This window comes from Mustela nigripes, chromosome 1 (genome assembly GCF_022355385.1).
Source record: "Mustela nigripes isolate SB6536 chromosome 1, MUSNIG.SB6536, whole genome shotgun sequence".
In the NCBI taxonomy this organism is placed as follows: domain Eukaryota; kingdom Metazoa; phylum Chordata; class Mammalia; order Carnivora; family Mustelidae; genus Mustela; species Mustela nigripes.
In genome coordinates this window covers 81,206,364-81,231,841 of record NC_081557.1, presented here as the reverse complement: position 1 = coordinate 81,231,841, position 25,478 = coordinate 81,206,364, and the positions used below count along the sequence as shown (strand labels likewise).

At 35.3% G+C, this 25,478-nt stretch overlaps 1 protein-coding gene across 3 annotated transcripts in view; it reads right to left on the bottom strand.

Annotated features, from left to right (window-relative positions):
* Window positions 1-25,478, bottom strand: part of ARHGAP32 (Rho GTPase activating protein 32) — a 299,282-nt gene that overhangs the window by 161,383 nt on the left and 112,421 nt on the right. For 2 of the 3 annotated variants that reach the window (XM_059413918.1, XM_059413910.1), the window contains 3 exons: window positions 9,497-9,588; window positions 8,830-8,871; window positions 8,363-8,447 (listed from right to left, as the gene is read on the bottom strand). In XM_059413918.1, coding sequence (XP_059269901.1) covers window positions 8,363-8,447; window positions 8,830-8,871; window positions 9,497-9,588 — 219 coding nt within the window. The remainder of the gene's footprint in view (window positions 1-8,362; window positions 8,448-8,829; window positions 8,872-9,496; window positions 9,589-25,478) is intronic. The other variant, XM_059413927.1, reaches the window with a different exon arrangement.

The following is a 25,478-nucleotide window of genomic DNA, read 5'->3' as shown; positions in this document are numbered from 1 at the left end:
TTCCTCCTTCAATTTTCTGTTTCCCCTCCAAGGAAGCCAGACATTAGACTAAAACATTGAAGAGGAACTGCATATATGGGAAAAATTAGAAAGTGTCATATGATCAGGGAAGGCAAAGGATCACAGAATATCTGAGAAGACCTCCAGTTTTCACCTCAGGCTAATCCTTGGCACTGAGTAGGCCTAAAACAATAATGCAGAAGAAAGAAGGAAGAAGGAGGAGGAGGAGAAGAACAAGAAAAATAAAAAATAAAATCTGGGGAAGGGGGATAAGAACTCATTTTCAGAATTACCACATTATTACATTAAAATGTCCTGTTTGAATCAACAAAGCATACAAAGAAAGAGTAAATTATGGCCAACTGAAAGGGCCAAAACAAAGCAACAGAAACTCTTCCTTAAAAAGTGATGGTGGATCTACTAATAAAAGACTTAAGACAATTGTCTTAAAGGTACCCCCAAAACTAAAGAAATATGTGGAGATTATCAAGAAAATGATGAAATGAACCAAATGGAAATATCAACAAAGAGATATACAATCTAAAAAGGCACTATGGGGGCACCTGGCTGGCTCATCCAGTGGAGCATGCAACTCTTGATCTTGGAGTTATAAGTTCAAGCCCCTCACTGGGTGTAGAAATTACATTAAAAAAGAATTAAAGGGGCATCTGGGTGGCCCAGTGGGTTGAGCCTGTGCCTTCCACTCAGGTCGTGATCCCAGGGTCCGGGATAGAGCCCCGCATCAGGCTCTCTGCTCAGTAAGGAGTCTGCTCTCTGCCTACTTGTGATCTCTGACTGTCGAATAAATAAGTAAAATCTTTAAAAAATAATTTAAAATGATTCTATGCCTTAAAGTATAAACACTATGATGAAAATTTTGTAAGAGGAAATTAAGGGCAAATATGAACAGACAGAAGAAAGAATCAGCCAACCTGAAGATAGGACAATGGAAATTATTGAGTCTGAGGAACAGAAAGAAAAGAGAGAAGACAAGTGAACAGAGTCTAAGGGACCTGTGTGACACCTAAGAGACCTATGGGGTTCTATCCCATATACATTATGAAGGTCTCAATGAAAATGAGGCAGAGATAATATATGAATATATAATGGCTGAAAACTTCCTAAATTTGATTAAAGACATGGATAGAAGCTGATGAACTCCAAGTAAAATGAACTTAAAGATACTCATATCAACACACATGAGAATCAAACTCTCTAAAGCCAAATAGAGGCATACCTCATTTTGTTGTGCTTCTTGGATACAGTGTTTTTTAAAAACTGAAGGTCTGTAGCAACCCTGCATCAAGTAAAGTCTGTTTTTGCCATTTCTCCAGCAGCATTAGCTCACTTTGTGTCTCTGTGTCAAATTTTGTTAATTCACTCAATGTTTTAAAATTTTTATTATTAAATTTTTTATTATTATTATATTTGTTATGGTGATCTGTGAACCATGATTAAGACCTGTTGAAAGCTCAGATGATGGTTAGCAATTTCTGCAATTTTTAATTAATTTAATTTTAATTTTAACTAAATTTTTAATTAATTTAATTAATAAATTCTGCAAATTTTAAAATTAAGAAACGTGTGTTTTTTAGACAATGCTATCATGAACTTAACAGACTACAGTATAATGTAAACATAACTTTCATATACACTAGGAAACAAAAATTCATCTGACTCACTTTATTGCAATAATCATTTTATTTTGGTGGCTTGAGACCAATTCTAAAACACCTATAAGGCATGCCTGCACAATGAGAGAATCTTAAAAGTAGCAAAAGAGAAGCAACTAGTCACACAGTTGACAAGTCACAAGGGCTCCTCAATAAGATTATCAAGTATCTTAGCAGAAACTCTGGAGACTAGAAAGCAGTGGGCCAATATATTCAAACTGCTAAAAGAATGCAAGTGTCAACCAAGAATATTACCTCCAGAAAAATTACCCTTCATAAGTGAGAGACAAATTAAGACATTCCCAGTTAAACAAAAGGTAAGGAAGATCACTGCCAATATACCAACTCTGCAAGAAATGCTAAAAGGACTCCTGCAAGTTGAAATGAAAGGACACTTGACAGTAACTCATCCTCAGTAAAGGTAAATATGTGGGCAATTATAAAAACCAGTATTATTGTAACAACTGTTTGTAACTCCCAATTTTTTTTCTACATGACTTCAGAGATTAATATCTCCTTTAAATTGTGAGTATAAAAGCTAGTATTGCTAGCTTTTTCAGTTTATAACTACACATTTTGTTTTCAACATAATTTAAGAGGCTAAAACATTTAAAAAATTATTAGTTTATGTTTTTGGACACACAAACATACAGACATAATTTTAAGACAACTATAACTGAAAGGGATGAGGACCAAGCTATAAAGGAGCATAGTTTTTGTATGTCATTGCTATTAAACTAGTATAATTTTAAATTAGAGTATTATAACTTTAGGTTATTAAATGTAATCGCATTGTAACCACAGAGAAAACAGCTACAAAATATACCAAAAAGAAATGAGAATGGAATTTAAACATTTCACTAAAAATAAATCAACTAAAGGCAAAAGACAGTAATGCAGAAAATGAAAGACAAGAAATCTATAATACATAAAAGAAAAAAGATAAAAAAATGACAGAAATATGTCTTTCCTTTTCAGCATTTACTTTAAATAGAATGGATTAAACTCTCCAACTAAAAGACAAAGATGGTAGCGGCACCTGAGTGGCGTAGTCAGTTAAGCACCTGACTCTTGGATTAGGCTCAGGTCATGAACTCAGGATCATGAGATTTAGCCCTGAGTCAAGCTCTGTGCTCAGTGGGCAGTCTGCTTGAGATTCTCTCTCCTTCTCCCTCTGCCCCTCACATCTGGGTGCTCGCTCACTCTCTCAAATAAATAAATCAGGGGTGCCTGGGTGGCTCAGTAGGTTGTAAGTATCTGCAGTAAGTATCTGCCTTCAGCTCAGTTCATGACCCCAAGTTCCTGGGATTGAATCCAGCATTGGGCTCCCTACTCAGGGGGGGAGTTTGCTTCTCCCTTTGCCCCTCCCCCCTACTCATGCTTGCTGTCTCTCTCTCTCTCTTTCACACACATGCAATCTCTCCCTCTCTCAAATAAAATTTTTAAAAAATGAAAAATAAAATAATCTTTAAGAAAAACAAGAAATAACAATGGTTAGCAAGAATATTAAAAAAAAGAAACTTGTACATTGTTGGTGGGAATGCAAATTGGTGCAGTCACTGTGAAAAACAGTACAAAGGCTTCTCAAAAAATTAAAAATAGAAATATCATATGATCCAGTAATTCTACTATTGGATATTTACCCAAAGAAAACAAAAATACTAATGAAAAAGATATATGTAACTCTATGTTTATTGCAAGATTATTTACAATTAGCCAAGATACGGAAGCAACCAATTATCCATCAATAGATGAATGAGTAAAGATGCATTAAATATATCCACATATACACATACATACATACATACACACAATGGAATATCAGTCGATAATAAAAAGAAGAGTGAGATTTTGCCATTTGCAACAAAATGGATGGACCTACAGGGTGTACATTAAGTGAAGTAAGTAGGACAGAGAAAGACAAATGCCATATCATTTCACTTATATGTGGAATCTAGAAAACAGAAAGAAAAGAAAAAACAAACGGACTCTAAAATATAGAAAACAAACTGATGGTGGCCAGAGGGGAGAAGGGAGGTGGGGGGGAATAGGTGAAATAGATAAAGGGGATTAAGAGGTACAAACTTTCAGTTATAAAATAAATAAGTCATGAAAATGAAAAGTACAGCACTGGGAATATAGTCAATATTATAATAATGTTGTTGGGTGACAGACGGTGACTGCAGTTACTGTGTAATGTATGGAACTGTTTGATCAACATGTTGTAAACCTGAAACTAATGACACTGTATGTTAATTGTACTTCAATTAAAAAATATAGAGATGACAGAATGAATTTAAAAAACATAATCTACCTATATGCCGTCTAGAAGACTATCTTTGGATCAAAAGATACAAATAGGTTATACAGAGAAGTCCTAAAACTCAATAAAACAGAACAAAATAAAACAAATTCAAAAACGGGTAAAGGATTTGAACAGACATTTCTTCAAAGAATATACACAAGTGGACAATGAACACATGAAAAAATGTTCAACATCACTAATCATGAAAGAAATAAAAATTTTAACTTACTTAACAGTATGGAAAAATGTTCAAAGATCGCAAATATATGGCCACCCAGAACTTCCTCTCTTTTAAGTATCCAATGGTGATATTCCCTGTATCTCTACTGCCCCATCATGCCAGGGACTATCCACTCTCCATCCTCTCTTTACTGTCGTGAGCAGAGTCAGTAGTATCTTTAAAGCTAATCAGATTGAAGAACCAGGAATCAGGGGGTGGAAGTTGGGGTGGGACCATTCAATATAACTCATAGTGACTCACTAGCAAAATTTGTGCTTCCTGTCCCCACAGCTATTTGCTCTACTACCCTAAATGTCTTAGTTCCAAAGGGAGGAACACTTCCACCAGAAGACAAAGTAACAACCCCACTGACCTGAAAGTAACTGCCACCCGGCCACTTTGGGTTCCTTATGCCTCTAAATCAACAGGCCAAGATGTGAGTTTTGGCATTAGATGGGATGACTGACCCTGACTACTGAAGGGAAATTGAGACTGCTACTGTACTACAGAGGTAAAGAAGAATACATCTGGAATACTGGAGCTCCCTTAGGACATCCCTTAACTACCACTGTCCAGCCACTGAACACAATGGGAAATTACCAGAACCCAATTCAGGCAGGGCTATTAATGGCCAGATCCAGAATTCAGGTATGGGTCATCCCACCAGGTAAAGAACAAAACCACTGAGATTCTTGCTCAGCACAAAGGGGATATAGAATAAGAAGCAGAAGAATGCAGCTGTAACTCCAGCTACAGCCACATGACCAGTTACACAAGCCAAGACTATAATGCCATGAATATAACCTTATTTTGCTCTGAATGTGTGCATGTGTGTGTGCGTGCGTGTAGCATAGCAAATATCTGTTTTCTTCTCTCTTATCACCTTACATAAGATTTGTATCACTGTACTTATGTGTTTTTAACTTTATATTATAGTATTTAAGTTAAAGGATATCAAGAAGAGTAAATTACACAGGGACTTTGTATGCTCTTCTAGGAAAATGCTTAGAATGTTTTGGTTGTGAAAAATAGTTGATCATGATGTTAGGCAAAAGCAAGACCTTCTTATTTATTAGAGACTCAGAATGGCTTAAGGAATGCCAAGTTGAGGGCGCCTGGGTGGCTCAGTGGGTTAAGCCTCTGCCTTCAGCTCAGGTCATGATCTCAGGGTCCTGGGATCAAGCTCCGCATTGGGCTCTCTGCTCAGCAAGGAGCCTGCTTCCTTCTCTCTCTGCCTGTTTCTCTGCCTACTTGTGATCTGCCTGTCAAATAAATAAATAAAATCTTTAAAAAAAAAAAAAAGAGTAATGCCAAGTTGGCAGGATGGACTGTGATTATTAATTTTATACATTAACTTCAGGTTAGACATTACTCCAAATAATTCTGTGAAGTTATCTTTTAGATGAGATTAACATTTAAGTCAGAAGACTGAGTAAAGCGGATTGTCCTCTGCTAAAAGTTTTTAACAGAAAACAAAACAAAACTAAACTAACCTACCTTGAAGAGCACTCTCTACCAGCAGACTGCCCTTGGACTCAAACTACAACAACAACCCTTCCCTTTCTTTTCAGCCTATTCTGGAGATTTTGAACTTAACCATGCCTCCATCACATGAACCAATTCCTTAAAAAAAATCTCTCTCTCTCTCTCTACTCTCACACACACACACACACATACACACACACACACACAGATTGGTTCTGTTTCACTGGAGAACTCTAATATAGCCATATTTTTAAATAGTAATAAAATAGACTCCTTTTTTTAAAAAGACTTTATTTATTTGACAGTGAGAGAGCACAAGCATGGGGAGTGGAGAGGGAGAAGCAGGCTCCCCACTGAGCAGGAAGCTCAATGTAGGGCTTAATCTCAGGACCCTGGGATCAAGACCTGAGCTGCAGGCAGATGCTTAACCAACTGAGCCACCCAGATGCCCCTAGACTCCTTTCAAAAAAGACTGGTGGGTACCTGAGAAAATACTGAAATAGTCGACCACCAATGATCCATATAAGTACAAGGGCGATGCATCAAAAGGAGAAGGCCATTAGCGCTCAGCTCCAGTGCTACTGTTAACATCCATTCTGACCAGTTATTATACTCGGGGTTTTTAGTATCACTCTTTTTCACACTATAAATATGAATTCCAAGTAACCTCAATGTTCAAGTCAAAGCTATGAAACTTAACAGGGAAAAAAAAAGACAATTTCATAAGTTCAGAGAAGGGGAGCAAATCATATGACAGCAAAACTACAAGCTAGGGGCACCAGGGTGGCTCAGTGGGTTAAACATCTGCCTTCGGCTCAGGTCATGATCCCAGGGATGGGGCCCCACATTGGATTCCTTGCTCAGCGGAAAGCCTGCTTCTCCCCTGCCTGCCACTCCCCCTGCTTGTGCTTACTCTCTCTCTCTCTCCCCATATCAAATAAATAAATAAAATCTTAAAAAAAATAATACTACAAGTTAGGTTTCTTCATACATAGAACCACACAAAATACATAAAATGAAGAACAAAATAAATGAAGCCTGTACAATGAGAGCAGCATAAAGTGAGTGTAGTAACATGCCACAATATGGGAGATACAAAAACAATAAAGGACTAGATGCAACATGAAAGAACATCTAAAATATGTAAAGCAGTCCCATGAATGAATAAGAAAAATACAAGCAAATCTATAAAACAAAATGAGCAAAAGACCTGATCTAGATTTAAAACAGAAATCTCAAATGTCCAACATTTGAAAAGATGTTCAACTGCATTAAAAATCAAGAGACTGCAAATTAAAATACAGTGAGAGAGACTTACATCTCCATCAGATGGGTAAAAATTAACAAGTATCAAACAACCAAAAGTTGGCAAGAATGAAGAACAGCAACTCTCATTTACTGTTTAGGGGAGTATAAATTTGTAAATCATTTAAAAAAATAGTTTGGCTTTAGTCAGTAAAGCTGGACATGTGGATCTGCTATCACCTTGAAATTCTACCACACCATGAGACGCTCCTGTGTATATGCACCAGGCTACGTATATAATAGTGTTCCAAGAGGCCAAAACTGATGACCCAAATTTCCAACAAATAAACAAGAAAAGAATGGATAAATTACATGTGTCATATGTTCACTGTAGATTAACATATAGTAACAAACTGAACCAACTATAAGTGTAGACATCTATAGGGACCAGTTTCACGATGCTGAATGAAAGAAGAAAGAATACACACAGTAATGAAGCTTACCCAGGTTTGAGAGTTCAAGCTACCCACAGTGCCCCTGGTGCTTATCATGTCCTACCTTTTTATCATAGATCTTATCTTCTTGGCCATCCTCTGTGTTCTTTAAGAATGCATCTTTGGTTTTGGTTGTAGTTGTGGCTCACTAATACAACCAAAGCACCTACAACAGTGCCTGGTATAATATAGTACTTAGTATATGTATAATATAGTACTCAGTAAGTATTTGCTGAATGGACTAGAATAATTCCAATTATTTAAATTTAAGAACAGGCAAACCAAACACCATGTGGAATAGGGATATAGATAGTAAAACTATAAAAAATTAGAATGAATACTATAAAAGTCATGGTATAAGTAATCTTTAGGGCAGAGAAGGCAAATGCAACAGAGGAAGGACACCCAGGAAATTTCTATCTCTTAGCCTGGGGTTTAAAATGTACACATGTATGTATAATAATATATATATGCATATATTTTATAAACATATATATATATATATATATTTATACACATACTATACCTCACAATAAGAAAAAACATTCAGAAAACCTCCATTAGTACATCTCCCCCATGCTACACCACTTCACTCTGATTTAACCACCATTACTCTGGCCCAACCTAAGAGTCAGGTAACAACTAGAATGCTTCATGCTAGAAAACAATAGCAAACGTTGTCTAGGAATCTCATAGAAATGCTGAGATTGATAGTGATCCTATTATACTATTTCCACTTGAATTAGGAGTCATCACACATCAAGTATTAGTCAACAGAAAAAAATAAAAGTTTTCACATCCACCAACAAGACATCAGTAGAAAAAATACTACTTCTAAGTGTTACCTCTCAAATACATAGATTTAAGAAAAGGAGATACAGAAAAGAACAGAGATATAGATATATCTTAATTCAGTATGTAGGAAATATTTCAAATATACCTGTATGCTGCCAAACTCAACGTTCTCATAATGGAAATGTGCACATTCAGCCATCTTCGGAAAGTGACCTTTAGTGAAGGGTAACCTGAAGTACATGAAATAACTAAGTGAGATGCAAGATACTGGAATAGTCAAAATTACTAAACCTAAGGAAAAACTAAAATGGGTTGGAGAGCTCATGCAAGCGAAACTATTTAATAAGCACATGCGCATGAGCACACATATATCCACACAAAGCTTTCCCGAAATACAGTGAATCAAACGAGAATTACATTTAGAGTGCAGGTCAAAACCAAAATGAATTAAAAGAATAAATAAAAATAAAAAGCATCACTACACTCTCCTATCCTTGTCTCAAGGCAAGGCCCATAGAAAATCTATGCTTTCAGGGAATGTTACGAAAACTGTGAAGAGCCAACTGCTAATCAGAAGGAGCATTCCCAACAAAATATAAAACCAGATTTTACCTGTGAATGTTGTCGCAGCCCATCAGTCCTGGATTAGTGGGTCTGGATGCAGAATGAATATTTTTATCTTTGTCTTTTCTCTATTTACAATGAAAACATAGCTGCCTAACGCTCTGCCAGGTGAAAAGATGGCTTTCTGGTTTTGTCTTTTAATACCAACTTAATGGGATGGTGGCAGGTGGGGTATTAAAGCTTCAGTTGGAAAATATGGAATGATTTGTCTGTTGGAAACTGAAATGGAACACCTTCAGATATTTTATATAGGAATCAACTACTAGCATCCATTTCAGGTTTTCTCAAAGGCAGAGCTGAGATATAGCAATCCCGTAACTCAAACAACAGGCTGATTTTTCTAAATGAGTGAGAGCATGTATTAAGGGCACCAAGACAGACACACTTGGATTGCTCCTGTTGAACAAACACACTCTAACAGCCAATGACATAAAGTTGTCACAAGAACAAAATTAAAGTATATTTTTAGACAAGCAGATAATCTTCAGATCTATTCCACTAATTGTTAAGTCATAATTTAGGCTTACAGTATAATTTAATGTATGGACAGTAAAAGCATATGTAGTAAGAAATCTAAAGAAAAGTTTTAAGAGAACTAAAAAACTGATTCCCATTTTAAAAATTCACTTAAAACCCACGGTACAATTCCACTTACTTTTTCACATGTTTAACCTTCATACTGGCTGTACTGCCACATGTCTTAAGACTAAGATCTCCAGGGATCTCTGGAACATCAGCTCCTCTCGCCTTAAAAAAATAAAAACAAAAGGTTTAGGACTATTCCCTTAGTATAAATAGGTTTTAAAAAGCAGATTATAATTTTAATGGTTCTGCTGCCTGTACCAACAGCAATACATACTAATATTCTCTTCTTAAAACTATAACTTACTTGAGTCTTGATTTACTAAGAATAAGGAAAAAATATTAATCTAATTCAAATACTTAACTGCATAAGAAAAAATTTTCTGTGAAATATGAATTATTATACTCTTATAATCAAGTTTCAAAATCAGTTGTTATATTATCTGCCTCAACTAAAACTAAAATCTCCCCCAGGGAACTGGAAAAAATAACCTTGGTTACGGTGATTAATAAAAGTTAAAATGGCAATATGAACATAATTAGAAGATCACAACATGCATTTCTCACACCAAAATACAGGTGACATCTGTTTCTAGCTTACTCTTTTGTCTGCCACAGTTTTCAGATATGATTTTTTAATTCTAGTGACAGCTTTCAGCTGCATGATTTTAAAAACAAACAGGATCAGAAAGGTCTTCATATTCTGCACAAAATAAACAGCAAATCCAATTACCTATCGTAAAAAAAATTTACAATATATTACCTATGGTTTGTAACAGAAAAACTGAGTTATTATAGCCAATGCCACAGAGTGCAATAGGGAGGAAAAAACAGGATGAGAAGTTAAAATGACTTAAGAGGAGATTTGCAAGGATGTATATATAATAGAATACTATTCAGCCATAAAAAAGAATGAAATCCTTCCATTGGCAACAACATGGATGGATCTTGATGGGCATTATATTAAGTGAAATAAGTCAGAATGAGAAAGACAAATACAAACGATCTCACTTATATGTAAAATCTAAAAAACAAAACAAACTCAAAAAACAAAAACAAACAAACAAAAAAACCAAACTCATAAATACAGAGAACAGACTGGCCGTTTCGGGTGCAGGGGTAAGGGATAAACTCTAACTCTAGACTCTTAAAAAATATGCAGTGAAATTGATCATGTAAATGACAATTCAGGTTGATAATATCCTAGATGAATACTGTACAACTTAAAAATTATGATAAACAATATCTTTTTAACAACAAAATGAAAATATTTTCCAGTAGTCACTCATTCAACTGAAAAGACTTTATCACACAATATTTTGCAACAACTTAGATCATCTTAATTTGCTAAAATAGTATGTAACAATATTCTCTCGATTTTTACGAAATTTGTGTACCAAAATTTACCTGACATAAAGAAGTTTGCTGTGCTTAAATTCCCATTAAAATTTTTAATAAAGTGGGTTTTCATTATTTATTCTGTAAATTATTCATATATTCACTTAAAAAGGGTTATAGCACATAGACACACAGCAGAAGAAAAGACCAGTGAACTTAAGAAGTAGCAAGAAAACAACGCACAAAAAATTGTTTGCTTTTTAGTTTTTGTGTGTGAAAGAAAAAGACCATAAAAAAAAGTCTCACGGACATATGCAACAACATAAAGCCATTAAACATACATGTAACTGGAAAAAAACCAAAACCGTACATGTCACTGAAGTCAAAAAAGGAGAGGAAAATGCCTTCTCTGGGGATGGTGATAGGGGGATCAAGAAGGAGAAGAGGAATAGAAAAAACATTTAAAAAAATGGATTAAAAATTTACAAATTTTATGATGATTATGAACACACTGATCCAGAAAATTTCATAAATAAAAAGTCTGATAAACACTTAGGAAATTACACAGGGCCTATTATAATCAGATGGCTAAAAAGCACTGATAAAAAGAAAATCTTAATAGCTGCCAAAGGGGAAAAAAAAGAATATACATTACATTCACAGGAATAAATAGAATAAAAGCAGAACATTCGGACTAAGCACTTTTAGTTGCTTTCTTAAATAAGTGTCAACAGAGAATTCTATATCCAACAAAATTTATTTCAAAAAAAGAATATGAAGTTTCCAGCCTCTTCCACTATTTATAATAAAAATTCTGGAGATAACAAAATGAGATAAAATATAAACATGCAATTACTTTAGAGCTCTAGAAAATTTAACGAGGCAGGTAGATTTGGAAGCACACTCGAAAGCTGAAGAGTGATTAATAAAGTGGCAGGGTGCCCCTCATTTTCCCCCACTCTGTTACCTCCTGGATTGACCCAAGGACAGGCTGAATCAGGAGGTAAGGACAGGTAGGGTCAGCAAAACTCTCAGGGTAATCCAACTTTCTGGCCAAAGGACTTGAAAACTGCCCCTTGAATGTGGGGGGAAAGAGTCAAGAGATTTTTTTTCCCTCATTGATCTCTTCCACACTGGCCCAAGAACAGACCTGACACCATTTCAGCTGTAGCATGGGTACATAAGATCCTAAGTGAAAACCCATTCTTCTGAATAGAAAAACAATTTTTAAAGGACCCTGTTATATAAAGATGGTAGAGATAATTTCCTATTTTTTTTTATTTTTTTTCCTCACTACTTAGACCTACCAGTAGCCCCCTTGGGAAAAAATATGTGCAATACTAGAGGCTAAAACTCGGAGAACGCCACCCTTCCAGTCCAAGAAACCAGAGCACTGTGTGTGAAATCCCTAAGAAAAATAAGATGTAGCAAAGGCTGTAAAACTGAACTGATGCCAAAACTACCACCTAAGGAAGTCCAGAAAGAAAGCTCAGTCTGAACCCAACTAGGCTGATGCCTGACAGGACCAAAAAAAAAAAGTCAACATTCTCTAGAGGATGTTAGTGGAGCCAGTCTCACAAAACAACATTCAAAATGTCCCTGATGCAACCCAAAATTACTAGATACATCAAAACCAGTAAACTATGGGCAATTCCCAAGGGAAAAGACAATCAAGAAATGCCAACTGTGAAATGAAACAGATGCTGGAATTACCAAAGACTTTAAAACATAAAGAGAATAAACACACTGCATTAGATATTGAAACCAATGGAAAGACAAAAATTCCTCGAGGAAAACCGTAAACCACACTAAAAGATCAAATAAAAATTTCAAAACTGAAAAATGTAATATCTAAAATAAAAACCTCTGACTTGACTCAAGAGCAGAATGGAAATAAGAGAGAAAAAAGAAACTATGTCTGAGGAGCATATATTTAAAATGTTTTAAAAGACTGAAAAATATGAACAGACCCATAGATACCTACTGAGAAGAAACACTGTTACAGAAAAGAAAAAACCTATTTGAACTAATAACTCTCCTTCATGAAAATATAACAAATATGTTGAAGGATACATGTTTACAGATTCAAGATCAACAAAAATAAAACAAACAGACAAACAAAAAGAAAACCACAAAACAACACATAATCAAGCTGTTTACAAGCAATATAAAAGAAGTGTCCTGAGAGCTACCAGAGAAAAAAAGACCTATTACATATAAAGTAATAAGAATTGAAATGGCTGGATTTCTCATTAGAAACCCAGAAGACCAAAAGACAGTGGAACAACATTTATAAAATGCTGAAAGAACTCTCAATACAGAAAACTACATCAAATGAAAATATCCTTCAGAAAGGACATAAATAAAAGGTCATAGTCAGATTTTTAAAAATTAAGAGAATCTGTTACCAGTGGAGGGGCTCTAAAAGAAATGCTAACAAAAACTCTTCATGTAGAAGGAAAAATGATATCAGAGTAAAACATGGGTCTTCTCATACAAAGGAAGAGCAATAGAAATAATAAATAATAATAAAATAATAATAAATATATAATATTTATATATTATATAATAATAATAAATAATAAATGAGTAAGAGATTGTTAACCTCCTCTTAAGTTCTTTAAAATATACATGCCAGTTGAAAAGCAAAAATTGTAATACTGATCAATGAATGCAGATGTAATGCTTATAAAAACTGTAATATTAACGGAGAAAGATAAAGGGACCTACATGGAGGCAAGGTTTCTACATTCTGCTTGAAGTGTAAAACAATAATTACAAATAGACTATAAAAAGTTTGTTATATGAGGGGCGCCTGGGTGGCTCAGGCATTAAGCATCTGCCTTGGGATCAGGTCATGATCCCAGGGTCTTGGGATCGACGCCTGTATCGGGCTCTCTGCTCAGCGGGAAGTCTGCTTCCCCCTCTCTCTCTCTTTGCCTGCATTTCTGCCTACTTGTGATCTCTCTCTCTCAAATAAATAAATAAAATCTTTTTTAAAAAAAGTTTAAAAAGGATACCAATAATAGATTAAAAAGAAAACACCATAATGAGGCAGATCCCAGGAATGCAAGACTGGTTTAATACCTGGAAAGAAGCCCAATGTTTTGGGTATTAATTTATTTCAGGAATACTAAGCATGGTTTAATAACAGAAAATCTATTATTATAATTATTTCAAATAGTAGTAATGCAAAGCAACAGACCTCAAATAGGATATATCCTCCTAGAGATAAAAGGGAACAACATATTTTCACTAATACTTGCATTATTATTTGGAAACTATCAAAAGTAGAAGATGAAAGCGAATAAGTAATTGCTAATGTCATTAAAAACAAAGGTTTTTCAGCATAAGAGATACAAACATAAATCAAAGAAGTTATGTAGAAGCCCTTATCATTTCCCTTTTTTTGGTGGTGGGGGTTTTGACTAAGGCTGCTAGACAAATGCAGAAGGTACACTGAGGGGCGCCTGGGTGGCTCAGTGGGTTAAAGGCTCTGCCTTCAGCTCAGGTTATGCTCCCAGGGTCCTGGGATTGAGCCCCACATTGGGATCTCTGCCCAGCAGGAAGCCTGCTTCCCTCTCTCTCTCTGCCTGCCTCTCTGCCTACTTGTGATCTCTGTCTGTCAAATAAATAAATAAAATCTTAAAAAAAAAAATAGGTACACTGAAACTTAACTATAGCCAGCAAATAGCCGAGTCTTCTGTGATATACCCGTGGATAGAATTTTAAAATGGTAATTCAATATTAATACAGTTAGAAATTTGGAGCTGATTCAAAACTCAAAAAATGTTAAATGTCAATTATATGGCAAATCCCTATGCAAAAGGAAGGAGGCAGCAGATACAGGGCTCTTTTATTCCTAGATTTCTCAAAATTTTTATAAAAGATAAATGAAAGCATATATTTATCAAATATATAGACAGAAGAGAACTAGAAGGAATATGAACACTCTGAGTGACAAAAGTTGAAGAGATTTTAACACACTGCAAAGATAAACTAAAATCACTTTAGAGTTCATCAAAGACAAAAATTAAAGCCCCAAAATGATTTTCAAAACTCAATTTCATAAGTATGATGGGGGGGCGGTGCATGCTGTTTGACAAGAATTCATGTAACAAGATCTAAAGCCTGTACTTGACCACAAGCTAACTATAAGCCAAAGTATATCTTCACTGGCAACAAGCTAGGGCGTTTGAAAAGATGTGGCATCCATAACAAGGACAGTCAGTATTTGTTTCTCCTTAATCTGAACCAGTTAAACCACATAAGGGAACAGTTCATCCATTTCAGGAAAACATTATTTGATCCTAAAAACATACAAAAATAGGAACTGGCAATGTTTTATCCTCTCTGTTTTACTGCTCCCTAACCCAGAAAAATATTCCACCATCCCTGCCACTGGTACAGATCTTCAAAGAATTTTTCAAATGCCTGTTATCCTGATCCCAAATCCAAGTAAAGCTCTCCCATGACTGTGTAACTGAAGTGATTTAGTGTAACACACGGTGTCCCGATCTAGAAGCATAAAGCTAGCTATTTCTAAAGTCAGTCCCAACGCAATGCCCATCCCTTTTGTTAAATCCATGTGTGTGACTATCTTCTCCCAAAGTCTAGAAAATCCATCTTAACAGATACCAGCAGAATACCTACAGGTATTACAGATTTTTAACTTAGGAAAAAAAATAGGGTATGAAAAAGTGTTTAACATAAAATCAGAGGACTAAAAGAAATCTCATTCAGCCATTCTATTGAAGAGGAAACTGAAACCAATGAAGAAACAACATGCCACACTAAATTAGTCATAGCAAGTAAACTGAATTTTTATTACAAAACAAAAAACAAAAAACATTTAATATAGGCAAATGGAAGAAAAAAACATTCAAAGACAATTGATTTTTTAAATGAAAAATTATGAGAAACAACTTTTATTCTCTCAAAATATGAAAGACCAAAAATTTTTAAGACTGAAAAGATAGGGCACAAAAGATACTAAACATTGCTGTTTAGAAAACAAATTAATGAAACTCCTAATAAGTAATGTGGGATCTTCATATTCTTTAGATAAGTTAGTTCCTCATAAGACAATAGTAAAAAGAAAAGGCAAAATTCATCATAAAGATATTCATTGAAGTGAAAAATATAAAGCAAATTCGAGGTCCTAATAATTAACAAAACATCAAATAATACTTCCTATATTATAGGATATTATTTAGTCCTTAAATTTCTTTGTTAAGAGTTTTCATTTACACCAATTATAACACATGATACACATAAGTTTTGTCCCAGGCAATCATAAAAACATTTATAGTTTTATAAAGTATTACCGGTTTTAAATCTCCTGGAATATTTGTAATTTCCATCAGGTAAGGTATCCCAGGAGTTAACTATATCATGAAGCATATATAATAGAGAAAAACTATGCAACACTGTGGTAAGCAACAGTCTAAAGAAGGCACCCTACCCACCCCCCAAACTCCTGTCAAGATTCCTACCTCCTGGTCATTCAAACACAAAGCTAGGGAATGATGGGAAGAGATTTTTTTGGACGTAATCCAAGTCCCGGGTCAGTTGATCTTAAAATAATTGTCTGAATGGGCCTAATCTAATCACAAAAACATCCCCCAGCAGCAGTCAACAAGGACACTAGGACCTCAGACCTAGAAACTAAAACTCTGCCCACAACCTAAATGAGGTAGGAAGCAGATTCTTCACTCTTGAGATGAGCGCCCAACCCAGCCAACACCTTGGCTTCTGCCTTTTAAGACCCTGAGCAGAAAACCCAGTTCAGCCTGCCCAAACTTGTGACCTACAGAACTGTACAACAAATTAATATTGTTTTAAGTCTCTACATTTGTGATGATTTCTCATGTAGCAATAAAAACAAATAGTAATAATGTGGTAATTTCTCACACAGCAATAAAAAATGAATACTAATAATGTATAATATTATTATATTATTATAATAATATTAATAATGAATACTAATACTAAAATACAAATACTAATAATACTAATAATCTCCCTCCGTCCCTCCCCTCAGCTGGCACACTATCTCTGTCTCAAATAGATAAATAAAATCTTTTAAAAAAATGAACAAAACTCTCCCTCACTTTTCCCAGGACTGTGATGCAAAGCCCCAGGAGCTTCTGCTTTCCAGCACTCCCAGTCTCCACTGAATGCGCTGACTTCAGTACTCTCCCAAGACTCCTGCTGCCAAGCCCTGGGAAGAAAGTGGTTTCTGCAGGTAGAGTTGGTAGCCAGTGGGAGGTACACCAATCTGACTCAGTATTAACAGCCTTCTCTCCTTTCTCCCTTGCAACCCATACTTCAGTGTGCACACCACAAACAGTTCCATACTCATTCTGCAGCTCTCAAGACCCTCATTTGGGGCACCTGGCTGGTTCAGTCCATTAAGCATCTGCCTTTGGCTCAGGCCATTGTCTCAAGGCTCTGTGCTCAGGTCATGATCTCAGAGTTGTGGGACTGAGCCCTGAGTCAGGCTCCCTGCTCAGAAGGGAATCTGTTTTTCCCTCTTCCTCTGCCCCTACTGCCCCCTGTCAACTTGTGCTCACACACGCTCTCTCTCAAATAAACAAAATCTTAAAAAAAAAAAAAAAGTCCCTCACTCATTTCTCCTACAAAGAGGAAAAAATTATTTTCCCTCTCCAGGCAATATTTTTTATTCCCCTTTCACAGGGACACCTGTCAGATCAGTCAGATCTCTCCCAGTGAACCAGCCAACCCTTTTACCTATGACACCTTTCATAATGCACAATGGGTAAGAGCCATTTTTCCCTTCACTGCAGCACCTTAATAATAAGGCAGAATGCATATATAAGAAAAAGATACAAAACTATATACTGTTTATAAGTATAAAATTACATTTCCAGACATGATGGGGGAAAGAGAATATATTAACAGAGCAATATTCTCTGAAAGTAACAATTTGGAGAAATTTGTAGAAGAAAATTGTGTTTATATGGGTGTTAAGTTAGAAACTCTTCTGCATTGTAAGATGACATGAAGGAAATACACCAAAACGATCCCACCAGTGTGGGAAATGGGATTATGGGTGAGTCGTTCTTTTTTTTCTCACTCTTCTGTATTTTCTATATAAGGATGTTTTGTTTCTATAAAGGAAGAGAGCTTTACTGAGAAAAAGAGAGAGGGGAAGAGAAAAAGCAAGCAAGCTAGCTATCTTCTTCCACCTCTGCACATTACCTACCTTATAGCAACCATATGCAAATGCATCACGACTCATAATTAAATGAGATTAGATACTCAATATAATTCCAATAGGCAAAACTAGGTACTCATATTTACAGGCAATTTAAGAAAGAATAAGAGTAAAAACATAGTTATAATGAGATATACCCATGTTCTAGTAATAAAATGGATTTTTTTATCACTGAGCTAAGATCATGAGTTGATCATGAGTTAATGTGGTAGGAGCTAGAACTACGGTGGAGAAACATCTCAAAGCAGAAAAAGAAGGAGAAATAACTGGTCTTCTCCCCTTTTCCTGACCTCCAATCTTTTACCAGTGCCTCCCACTGGCCAAGCCTACCCAGAAGCCTGCTGGTAAGAGAGCCTAGGAAATGCAGTTTGCAGGGATTCACCTCCTGCAATAGAGAACAACAGAGAAGGGCAGGAAATCTCAAACCCAGCTTCATATTAATTACTAAATGATGAAGCTATCATTGTATTCATATATAATTCTAGTAATGAAATATAAATTATTTTATATAAAATCTCATTTTCACAAGGCAGAAAAAATGTACACAAAGGTACATACACATACATGCACATTCCTAATAAGCTGAATAAGCAAGACTGTAATACTAAATCTATACTGGGCATAAAGGCAAACTATTCAAAATGAGTAGTTACTTAAGAGCAACAAAGGTAGATATGAAATTGTTACAGAAAATCAACAATAATATCACCAAATAAGCATTCACAAAGGACATCAAAATGCAAGCAGCACAAAATATACTATTATCAAAATGGCCCCAAAACATCCCTTTCTTCAAGGAACAAAAAAATCCTAATACAACATATGTGAAGAGAAAGGAAGCCTAGATCAAAATCTTCTTTATGTACAAGGCTAGGAAAAAGCATGTAAAAATAACTCAGGGGGAAAAAATGGTAACTTTTTGCCACTCTTCACTTTCTTCCTTTGACAGACTCAAATATTCTTTATTCTATTTTTTTATTATTTGTATTCAGAATTTGAGGGAGAGCACAACAGCTTTAGATTAAGGTTATAAATGATGTTTTTCCATAATGATGATGAAAAATAACACTTCTGCTTAAATATAGTAGTAAAGGGAAAAATATTTGGCCTCTTAAATAGGAAAAAAAAATCACAGGAGCTATCTTTATGTTGGTAGAACTGTATACATATACGGATAGTCACCGACTTGAGATGGTTTTACGTAATGACTTTTTGACTTTACAATGGTACAAAGGAATGCACATTCAATAAGCACTATACTCTTGAGTTCTGAGTTTTGACTTTTTCCTGCACTTGCGATATACACTACCATACTTTCCAGTGATGCTGGGCAGTAGCAGTGAGCCACAGCTCATAGCCAACAATGGGACCGTGTGGAAAAGCTATGATTCTGCACCCATACAACCATTCCGTATTTCACTTTCAGTAAAATGCCATACAATAAATCCACTGAGATATCCAACACTTTATTATAAAAAAGGCTTTGTGGTAAATAATTTTGCCCAAATATAGGCTAATGTAAGTATTCTGAGCATGTTTAAGATAGACTAGGCTAAGCTATAACATTTAGTAGGTTAGAAGTATCAAATGCATTTTCAACAAAAATGCATTTTCAACTTAAAGTATTTTCAACATACAATTGGCTTATCAGGACGTCACCCCATCATAAGCCAAGGATGATTTATACAGATACATATGCATTACCCTATACATAACTGAAAAATCAAGATTTGAATATGAAATCCATTCTGTCAAGAAAGGCAAATGGGGCTGCCAGTGTCCATACTCAACCATAGTTTCACCATAAGACACACATAGAACAAATCTCTGAAGTGAAACATGTTTATAGAAGCTATTGAATTTTAATTGATCTAAGTATTATTCCCTTTCTTACAAAGGAACAAAAGACAATAAGGGGGAAAGTAATAATAATTATCCCAATACTACAGAAAAGCTAAATCTGTTAAATCTATCATATATTATGTTGAACAATATCACTAAAATGATGTAGGAAAACCTAAAAACAGTATACTATTACCTTTATAAGGACTTTATTTGGGTAAATTACTGCTAGTCTTCAGTGCTGCTAGAAAATGATACTTGTATATTTCTATATTTGAATTTTGTTTGCCAGATCTACTAATAAAAATTTGCATGTAATATTTAAATATGTATTATAGCTCTTTCTGAAATAAGGCAGGGTATGAATAAATGAAGAGCAGAAGGGAAGAAAGAACCACAAAATGTGGGAGACACTTCACTGGGAAACTTCTATTAAAGAAAAAAATAGCAAGATTCTAGATTATCCATGATACTTCAGTTGAGATCTGTTAAGAATCATTACTCTTCCAATTTTATGTTTTATGTACTTTCTTCCTGAGTGTTTCCTAAGTTAAAAAATTTTTTGAAAAGCTATCTAATAAATTGCTTCAGTAAAAGTAATATCCAGATCACTTAATGCCTTAAGTAGCATAATATTTGGAATGTACAATTGACCCTTAACACAGGATTAAAGGACACTGACCCCTTGCACACTTAAAAATGGAGTATAGCTTTTGACACCCCAAAAATTTAACTACTAATAGCCTACTACTGACCAGAAGCTTTAACGATAACATAAATTGTCAATTAACACACACTTTGCATGTTATATGTGTTATATACTGTATTTTTACAATAAAGGGAGCTAGGGGAAAATACATTATAAAGAAAATCACAGGGAAGAGAAGATATATTTACAGTACCATACTGTATTTACCCAAGAAAATGCACATATAAGTGGATCTGCGCAGTTCAAACCTGTGTTGTCAACAGTAGTTTTCAGTTGAATAATTAACAACAAAATACCCAGTTTGAGTCAGTTCAACAGTTCAAAAGATTTAGGCTTAATCTTATAAAACTGCCAATTTTGAGCTTGTTTAACCTATAAAACTAACAATTTCCTATGGCTCACCTAATATATATCTCAGAACTCTCAGCAGTATGTTAATTATCTTCAATAATTAATGCCACTTGATTCATGCCAGAGAATTCCCACAATCTTCAGCCAGAAAAGGATGCACCATGGAATGTGGTGGGCTTGGAGTTGCTTATTGAAGAGTTCTGAATATATCTGGCAGGAATTCAAAACCTGGGCTTTGCATATTAATCAATGGTTGCATTTGTGATTATTCAGAAAGCAAAACTAAACAAAACATTCAGTTTTTGAAGACTGGGACATGATAAACATTTTCAGTTTCTCTGAGTTATAAGTAAAATTCACCCAACAGTCAAAAATGCGTTGTTAAATATCATGCAGTAACAAGAGAGCTAGACATTCATTTAAAGAACATTTGCAAAGACTTCTTATTTCTTTTATTCAAACTGCAGGTTTTTTACAGCTCAATGGGTAAAAAGAACCAGTCTAAGTACCAAACAGAGTGGACAATTATTAATAAGGAGCAATAAACAAAATACACACCTCCTCCAAAATTTACCTCTTCCTCAAGATTATTCAGGAAGAAATAATCCAGCTGTTTTAATCAGTCCTCGTTCCTCTTTAGAAAGTAGGCAACAGACGGGGGAAATGGTCCAATACAAAGGGTACTTTTGAAAAGTCTAAGAAAAATGTACCAATGGTCTCACTTTTATCTTAAAAAGGGGAGAGAAGAGAAAAAAAAAGAGAGAGAGAATAGAAAAATAAAAGAAAAGGAAAAAGAAAAGAAAGAAGAAAATTCATATTAACATCTAACAAATGAGATAATAAAGCAGGAAAATTCAGTGGTTCTACTAGTCCAGAGAATGACAATTTCATTGATTCAAAAAAATATTTACTAAGAATTCGTTATACCAGACACAAGGGATGAAACAGTAAACAGAAGTGACAAAGTCCCTGTACTCAAATTCCATTATAATCTAATGGAAAAGAAAGATAATAATGACACAAATGACATTTACGATGGAGAAAATGAAAGCCAGTAAAAAAGGCAGAGAGGAAGGCAGGGCTTTCTTCTAAGAGGGTGAGTAAAGGCAGAACTTGACTGGAATATTTGAAGAGACCAGAAGGGAGGAGCCGGGCAAGCTTTGCAGATCACTTAAGGAAGGCACTTTCCAGGAGAAAAGAACACAAATGCAAAGGCCCTGAAGTGAGAGAATACTTGGCATATTTGAGAAAGAGTGAGGAGGCCACATGACTGGAGCAAAATGATTTACAACAAATCCAAGGACTCTGAACTTGAGTGACTGGAACGAAGTTAGTATTACTAACATAAACCGTCAAGTTAAAAGGAAGAAACTCATTTCTGGGAGGACGAAAGCTGAGATTTAGTGAACCTCTACAGGTCACAGTTTCTACAGGACCTTCCAGTGGGGAATGAATTTTTACAGAACTAGAGATGGGGACATGGAAGTCATCGATAGAGAGATGATGGCCCAATCTGCAGGAACAGTAAAGAAGTGGAAGAAACAAGCATAAAGAAACAAAATACAGACCCCAGGGGTATGCCTGCATTTAGCAGGTGGGAAGAAGAGAGGCAGAGGAAAAGAGCCAGCCAACCTTACAGGAACACTGTGGCTGTGATTACATGTGTGAGAGAGAGAAAGTATGTGGATATGGGAGAGCACACGTGTATGCACGTGAGCCAAGCACACACATGTGTGTTTAGGGGAAACGGAAAGGGGAAAGCATGTGCAGAGGAACACACACATGTTAACAACATTCAGCATTAACTTGTTATCTTCCCTTGTAAAATTTTTGATATTTTGGAAATTCAACATTTGTAACTTGTTTTAATTTTCAGAACTCCAGTTGTTAGCATCTAAGAGCATTTTCACCAAGGTCCACTGTATTTATTTTATTAGTAACAACTTCTTTACTAGATACAATATGACCTGCTTTAGCCATAAGCCTTGAACATGCTAATTTTAATGGGGGAAAAAAAAAAAAACCCTCAAGTGAGAAACTGTTCCAGAAACAAAACAAAACAAAACAAAAAACCCTTGAGAATTAACAGGATCCATTCTGAGAATACTGATATAATCAATACTAAAAATAAAATATACAATAAAACATTAAGGAGTATGATGTAAAGTGGTTAAAATATTCAGAACTGGTTAAAGATTCTTTCCTCAGGTTTTTTATCTTATCTGTTTAAGATCCTAACTTTTTTCACTAAATGATTTCACTGCTAATTAATTGCAAATAAATATTTCACTTAAAAATTAAGAGAAACTGTAGTTTTTTATTAGATTTTTTAATAATATTTATATTTTGTTATACATTTATGAAAAGTAATAAATAAACCATAAATCACAAAAGGATAGGGTGCTACTGAAGGGTTTATTGTTTAAATTTTAAAATGATTTAGAACAGATCGATTATCAGTAAGGAAAGTGAACCAGTAATCAAAAACCTCCCAACAAATAAAATTTCGTATCAGACAGCTTCACTACTGCATTCTACCAAACATTTAAGGACGAATTAATACCAACCCTTCTTCAATTATTCCAAAATATAAGACAGAACACTCTCATACTGATTATAAAAGGCCAGCATTATCTTGATATCAAAAGCAGACAAGGACACTACAAGAAAAGTAAATTACAGGGGCACCTGAATGGCTCAGTCAGTTAAGCATCGTTTCAGCTCAGGTCATGATCTCAGGGTCATGAGATCAGGCCCTGTTTCTCACTCAGTGTTAGTTCACTTGAGATTCTCTCTCACATTCTCCCTTTGCACCCCCCCCAACACACACACTCTAATAAATACATACTTAAAAAGTTATTTATGGAACAACATCCCTGATGAACATAGAAGCAAAATCCTCAACAAAATATTAAGCAAACTGAATCCAACAGTACATTAGAAGGATCCCACACCATGGTCAAGTGTGATTCATACAGGGATCAAAGGATGGTTCAATATCCACAAATCAATCAATGTCCATACCACATTCACAAAATGAAGGATAAAAATCATATCAGTATCTCACTAGATACAGAAAAAGCATCTGACAAAATTCAACATCCATTTATGAGAAAAACTCTCAATCTAGATGAATATACAGGGAATGTACCTCAACATAAGGGCCCTATTTGACAAGCCCATAGCTAATATCATACTCAATGATGAAAAGCTAAAAGCTCTTCCTCTAAGATCAGGAACAAGACAAGGATGCCCACTTTCAACATGTTTATTCAGAAAAGTACTGGAAATCCTACACGGAGCAATTAAGCAAGAAAAAGAAATAAAAGGCCTACAAATCAGAAAGGAAGAAGTAAAACTGTAACTATTTCTATACGACATATTACATAAATAGCCCTAAAGACTCCAACAAAATATTGTCAGAACTGGGGCACCTCAGTGGGTGGCTCAGTCATTAAGCATCTGCCTTCAGCTTGGGTCATGATCCCAGAGTCCTGGGATTGAGCCCCGCATCAAGCCCCACATCAAGCCCCTCATCGAGCCTGGCATCAGGCTCCCTGCTCAGAGGGAAGGCCTGCTTCTCCCTCTCCCACTCCCTGCTTGTGTTTCCTCTCTCGCTGTCCCTCTCTTTCTCTCTGTGAAATAAAGTATAAAGTCTTTAAAAAAAAAAAAAAAAAACACTGTCAGAACTAATAAACAAATGCAGTAAAGCTTCAGAATACAAAATCATTAAAAGAGTTGTGTTTCTACACACTCACAGTGAGCCGGAGTACTGAGCATTTTTTCAGTGGGATGCTAGTACCTCTAGGGATTCATTAATCTGAAAGAGGGTGTGGGGCTTGTCTTTGCTGAGACTATTTTCCATCTCTGCAGAGAAGTTAACTTGCAGAAAACTAATAGTGCAAATAATTCCTGTCCACAAAAATGCAAATTGTGTCTAGTGGAACTAAAGAGTTTTGCCAGCTTTTGCATCCATTTGCATCTATTTTAGCTTGATTAATCTCTAACAGTAAGGCACTCTGAATTCTCCTTTGAACGAAATCTCCTTTGAATCGAGTTGTGACACTTCATTGGTTCCTTCATTAGTTAATGAGTTAAATATCCTCGGCATGTGTTCATTTTATATCTGTATGAGAGTCATGATTATATCTTCGTAAACTTTATCCTTCAATAAAATGAATAAAAGATTATCTCTATCCTTTCTCAAAAACTCACAATATAGTAAAAGGAAATAGAAACATCCGTAATCAACTAGAATGAGATGACGTATTAAGACCTGGATATGGGGGCGCCTGGGTGGCTCAGTGGGTTAAGCCGCTGCCTTCGGCTCGGGTCGTGATCTCAGGGTCCTGGGATCGAGTCCCGCATGGGCTCTCTGCTTGGCAGGGAGCCTGCTTCCTCCTCTCTCTCTCTGCCTGCCTCTCCAACTACTTGTGGTTTCTCTCTGTCAAATAAATAAATAAAATCTTTAAAAAAAATAAAATAAAAAAGAAAAGACCTGGATATGAACAACATACTATAAGAAGTAAAATCAAAACATTTGGTTCTATTTTTATTTTTATTTTATTTTATTTT